This window comes from Mus caroli, unplaced genomic scaffold (assembly GCF_900094665.2).
Source record: "Mus caroli unplaced genomic scaffold, CAROLI_EIJ_v1.1 scaffold_16688_1, whole genome shotgun sequence".
Lineage (NCBI taxonomy): Eukaryota > Metazoa > Chordata > Mammalia > Rodentia > Muridae > Mus > Mus caroli.
In genome coordinates, this window is record NW_018388455.1 from 18,527 (window position 1) to 23,842 (window position 5,316).

At 40.2% G+C, this 5,316-nt stretch overlaps 1 protein-coding gene across 1 annotated transcript; it reads right to left on the reverse strand.

The window, feature by feature from the left end:
* Positions 1-2,377: 2,377 nt before the first annotated feature.
* Positions 2,378-4,365, reverse strand: LOC110287619 (beta-defensin 3-like). The gene is made up of 2 exons (XM_021154186.1): positions 4,301-4,365; positions 2,378-2,596 (listed from the first exon to the last, which is right to left on the reverse strand). The coding sequence occupies exons 1-2, from the start codon at positions 4,356-4,358 to the stop codon at positions 2,466-2,468; spliced, it is 189 nt and encodes a 62-aa protein (XP_021009845.1). The 5' UTR covers positions 4,359-4,365; the 3' UTR covers positions 2,378-2,465.
* Positions 4,366-5,316: the final 951 nt, after the last annotated feature.

Below are 5,316 nucleotides of genomic sequence, written 5' to 3' on the forward strand. Positions count from 1 at the left end.
GTGTGTGTGTAAGTGTGTATGTATGTGTGTATGTGTGTGTATGTGTGTATGTGTAAGTGTGTGTATGTCTATATATGTATGTGTATGTATGTGTGTATGAGTATGTGTGTATGTATGTATGTATGTATATCTGTGTATGTGTCTATGTGTGTATGTATGTGTGTATATGTATGCATGTGAGTGTATGTGTGTATGTGGATGTATGTGTGTTTTTGTGTATATGTGTATGTATGTTTGTGTATGTGTGTATGTGTATGTGTGTATTGTGTATATGTATTGTGTATGTGTGTATATGTGTGTATGTGTATGTGTGTGTGTGTCTGTATGTGTGTGCATGTGTATGTGTGTGTGTGTCTGTGTGTGTGTGTATGTGAGTGTATGTGTGTGTGTGTCTGTGTGTGTGTGTATGTGTGTATGTGTGTGTGTGTGTGTGTGTATGTGTGTATGTTTGTTCACCCCCAGCTGCAGTGGTGCTTTCCTATGTCTCCACACCTTGTTTTCCATGGTTCTCGGCCCTGTGTGCAGCCCCAGCTCTGTTTCTCTCAGAAAACCAAAGGTTCCTGTCATTTTTAGAAGTACAAAGCTATTTAGCATTTTATTGCTTTTATCCATTTTACCTATGGTTACAAAAGTCTGACCTTCAAAAAAAGCCATTAAATTCTTTTCTCAGGTGAGGAAATTTGCTACAAAACCCTTGTAAGTCCTGCCATCCTCTAAAGACCCAGAATGATGCTTCAATTGCTTCAGGAAACTTCATCTCAGTCCTCCAACAGTCAGCAGTGACTTTGAGCATCAGCTAAACAACAAGTTTATAATAGATAACAGTATGGATTATTAAAAATAATTCTTTGAGGAAAGGGTCTGATGAGCCCAGCGTCAAGATGAAGTGTATGGGTTTGTAGTGCAATCAAAAGGACAAATGCAGTCCTTGAATAACAAACAAATGATTCATTTATTTTTGGATGTTTTAAATCACTTTCATATTTGTGTATGTGTTTTATACACCATTTGTTTTTATGTGTGATTAGATATGTGTGAAGACTGAATGTAAAGGGTTCTCTTCAATCACTCTGTTTTTAAATTTATTAAAATATTACTATTATTATTAGTGTTTGGTGTTTTTCTAGTATGTACTGTATATAGTGCTTGACATGAAGGCCAAAAGAAGGTGCTGAATCCTCTGGAACTGGAGTTACAGAAGGTGATGAGATGCTACTTAGGTGCTGGGAATCTAACCAGGTTCTCCAGATCTTTCATTGAGCCTGTGATCATGCATTTGGTCTGGCAGGCTGGCCAGTGAGTTTGGAGATCCACGTCTCTCCATCCCATCCCCCAGGGCTAGGAGTACAGGCATGCTATGATCCCTGGTTTATTAAATGGGTGCTATGAATCAAACTCAGATCTGTAAGCTTGCACAGCACACACTTATGAACAGTGCCCTGGTTTCAGACTCCTACTTTAAATTTCATTTAAAATTTTTATTTAAATTTAAAAATTATGGTATGTATCTTCAGCCAACATTCTTTTATTGCATGTCAATCATTTGACAAAAACTCCTTTTATCAGTTTTGTCTATCCAGGTGAGTTATCTTTTCTCGGTGGTTTCATTTCTTCTTTCAGATAGAGAATCCTGAAAATCTAAAGTATTGTGCTAGAGTTGAATTATTCTCATGAACATAAATTGTATGCACATTAACTGAAAAACCCCATCCAAGCCAGATGGGGAGCCCATCATACTGTAAAAGCCCCTGTGGAAAGGTAAGGACTAGGGCAGAATCTGAACTTTTGATTTACTAACCATAGCCTTGTTTTTTCTTAACCTTGCTCTTCCTTCTTATTGCTTTCAATAAGGCCTTTTTGTCCATAAGGTCCTTGTGTCTTATGTCTACATGTAAGAAAGCACCCCACTTACTCAACTTGGCCAGTCAATTTAAAATAACATGATGCAATATATTCTATCAGTGGTCAGTACATAAATGATAAGAGACTCTGGAACACACACTCAAGAGCTTTCATAGACAAAGTGTGCATTAAAGTCTTAATCACAAACACACAAGGCATAAATGACTAAGAGGCACAACCTAAAGAGAAGCTGGAGTCTCCATCTTTGCCTTTCTTTGGGATTGAATGGATGAAACAGAGGTTAAGGAGGCCAAGGGATGAAGAAGGCAGGCAGGATGGCTGTGTGTGCTGTCTACAGGAAATCAATTAGCATATCAGAGACTGGATAGATATCCATAAAGTCCAGAAGCATAAGAGAAGCCTACTTATGTCACTGATTGACTTCTACAAGGATTTTAGAACTCAGCCCATGAAAAAACAAACTGCGAGGTCATACAGCTCCTAGGCAGCCCTTGTTTGTATTTAATCAAAAAACTTTAATTTGGTTTAAGTTTTGTCCATCTTCACGGAGGAACAAATTCTGGTGTTTTCTTTGGTTCACAGAATCTTGGTCTTCCTCTCTATTATCTCTTGCAGCATTTGAGGAAAGGAACTCCACAACTCCCAATCTGATGAGTATTGCCAATGAACCAATTCCAGCATTTGCCTCCTTTCCTCAAACAACTTACTGTATTGTTGATTTTTTGGCTAAAAGCTGAAAGATAAGTAAGAAAAACCACACATTAAAATTGAAAGTGACAGGACAGAAATATATACTAATGGGTCTTATGATAAGTAGATCCCAGAAGGCTGTTCTGCCCAAAAAGGAATATCTGTTTTAGCAGGGCTGAATCCAATTCTTGATAAAGACAGGCACTGTTGCAGTGTAGAGGGGGTGCCAGTATTCTTAGAACCCAAATATTGAAGGGTCTGCTCCACTCCTCACTGACTGGGGTTTTCAGGGTCAGCAGGTAGGAACTCAGGAAACATTCTGTGTGAGTCCCTAGCTGCTTCTCAGCAGCCCTGCCTTTGCTTTTCTACACACAAGACACTTGTTCTAGTATCTGAAACAGACACTGAGTGTGACTGTCCACATGAATGTTCATGTGTGCACACACATATAGAGGCCACAGGTTGGCCTAAGATGTGCTCATCAATTCCTCTCCGGCTCATTAATTGTTTTAGCTCCCTCTTGTGAGTTGTCTAACCCCATTATTCTGTTTGTCTAAAGTCAAGTATGAAACAGAGCTTGGAGACTGAAAAGATGGCTCAGCCTTTAGGAGTGCATACCACTCCTGCAGAAGACTTGATATAAGTTCCTAGTACCATATCAGGCAGCCCATATGTGCCTATAAATAACTCCATCTCTGAGAGATTAGATGTCCTTTTATGACTTCTGTGAGTGCTGTACTACTTGGCACATAGCCATACACACATCAATACATATACACATAATTTAAAGAATATGAATCTTTTCCACTAAATACACTTAAGCAAAAGTTTGGGAGACAGGATTTNATAGCCTCCCCTGAGCTATGAGCCTCATTAACCCTGTAGACAGTGTGTGCTTAATTGTATTCCATGGGGCTAGGGGGAGAGGAAGTTCTCAAACACAGGCAGGGCTGGTTATTCTGGAGAGTTCTCTAGAGTAAGCAGAGACTCTACTCCTTATATATAAAGATTTCTAAATTAATACCTTTCTGTTCAGGTAAGAATGAAACATTCTTCGTGTTATTGTTTTTAAAGTACCTATCAGACACTCATTTCATTATCATAAGCTTAGCATCAGGAGTTAGGAAATGGAAGTCAAGTGCTGCAGATCAGCAGAGCATGTGTCTACCTTAGGATACTTCAAGGGAAAAAGAAAGAGTCCTTCGTTTGTGTTAGTGGTCATAAAATACATATTTTCTAAAATGCTTAGAAGAAAGAAAGAAAAATGCGAAAGTAAGGATGATATCTGTAAAAAGGAGAAAAAGACATAGATAGAAACATAGAGATGGACATATACACAGAGAGACAGACATACACACATAGAGACAGAAAGACAGATGCATGCCCAGAGGAACACACACACACACACACACACACAATGAGAGGGAGACAAACCAACACACAAAGATTAAGGGACATAAAGGTATACACATGCACACACACAGAAACAGAGAGAGAGAAAGAGCAAGAGAGTGACAGGCAGACAAATAGACAGACACAAACATAGAGACAAAGAAACATAAGGACACAGAGAGAGATGCAAACACAGAGAAACAGAGAAAGATACAAAGAGAGGGATACTCCAGAGACAAACACAGAGATACACAGGCACACACACACACACACACACACACACACATACACACACACATGATATAGGGTGTTTTCTCTCATATCAGTGTGGGATCACCATACTCCCCTGACTCACCTGCAAGTGGAGACAGCAGCACCAGGAGAAAAGTGAAGAGAAGGCAATGGATCCTCATGACTGAAGCCTGGTGAGGTGCAGAGATGCAGAGGGACTTGAGCTCAGTGCCTTATATAGTGCCAGATGCTGCCTCCTGGGTAGATTTCAACACTGAATAGAACCTCAAAATTACAATTATGTATCACAGAGCACCTTATCTGTCTTGTCAAGGAGTGGCCCTTTGAGAGCACACTCAGTGTTCCTTATGCAAATGTGAGGATCCCCAGGTGATTTCCTCCTGCACTGCTCAATAAGAACAGCTTCCTGCCTTATATGTTATGTGAGAGGGACACAGGCTGTCCTGGGACATTCTTACTGGTTACAATTGGAGCATACTTGTCTATAACTCAGACATTTGACTTGGTCATCTTAGAGTTTGTCAACAAGCTTAGGCCTCAGTGGGGAGTAATTTCACATAGATCTATTTGAGCGTGGGCACACTCGGATGCTGGAGTCAACAAAATGTGAGCCAAGTCAAGGTTCCGCAGACCTTTTAGGTCAGAACATGGGCCTCATTTCATAGATTTCTCCAAGATACTACTCAACAGTGGAGTTCATTTACTACAGTGGAGTCACATAGGTGTGCTGCTTCCTCTCTCAGAGAAGCAAAGAGTTGGTAATGTGTTACCTGAACATGGGGCCCCGGGGCCACCTAGAAGAAAGCAGGGAGTAGCTGGTTCTAACCACTCTGTAATGAATAACTCGTGGGACATACTAGCCTTTGGGTCTGTGGTTCTTCTCTTTCTAAGATGATGTGAGTATCGGTGATGAGGGGTTCAGTTGATTCTTGAATTCTATCCTTAGAATCCATGACAGTGAGAATCAATTCTCTTGTACCATCTCCCTACTGCACTTGCTGTGAACTGTCTGAGGGGTGCTGTGTTGTTCATCTCTGAATGAAGTCTCTTGGAAATTCTGTAACCCAGCTGTACATCTTTATCCTAGAAAACCATTGACATGTATCATGGCTTAACACA

Coding starts and splice junctions, on each gene's coding strand:
- LOC110287619 (XM_021154186.1), bottom strand. CDS start 4,358: ATGAGGATCCATTGCCTTCTCTTCACTTTTCTCCTGGTGCTGCTGTCT. Junction 2,597..4,300: donor GCTGCTGTCTCCACTTGCAG/GTGAGTCAGGGG, acceptor CTTATCTTTCAG/CTTTTAGCCAAAAAATCAAC.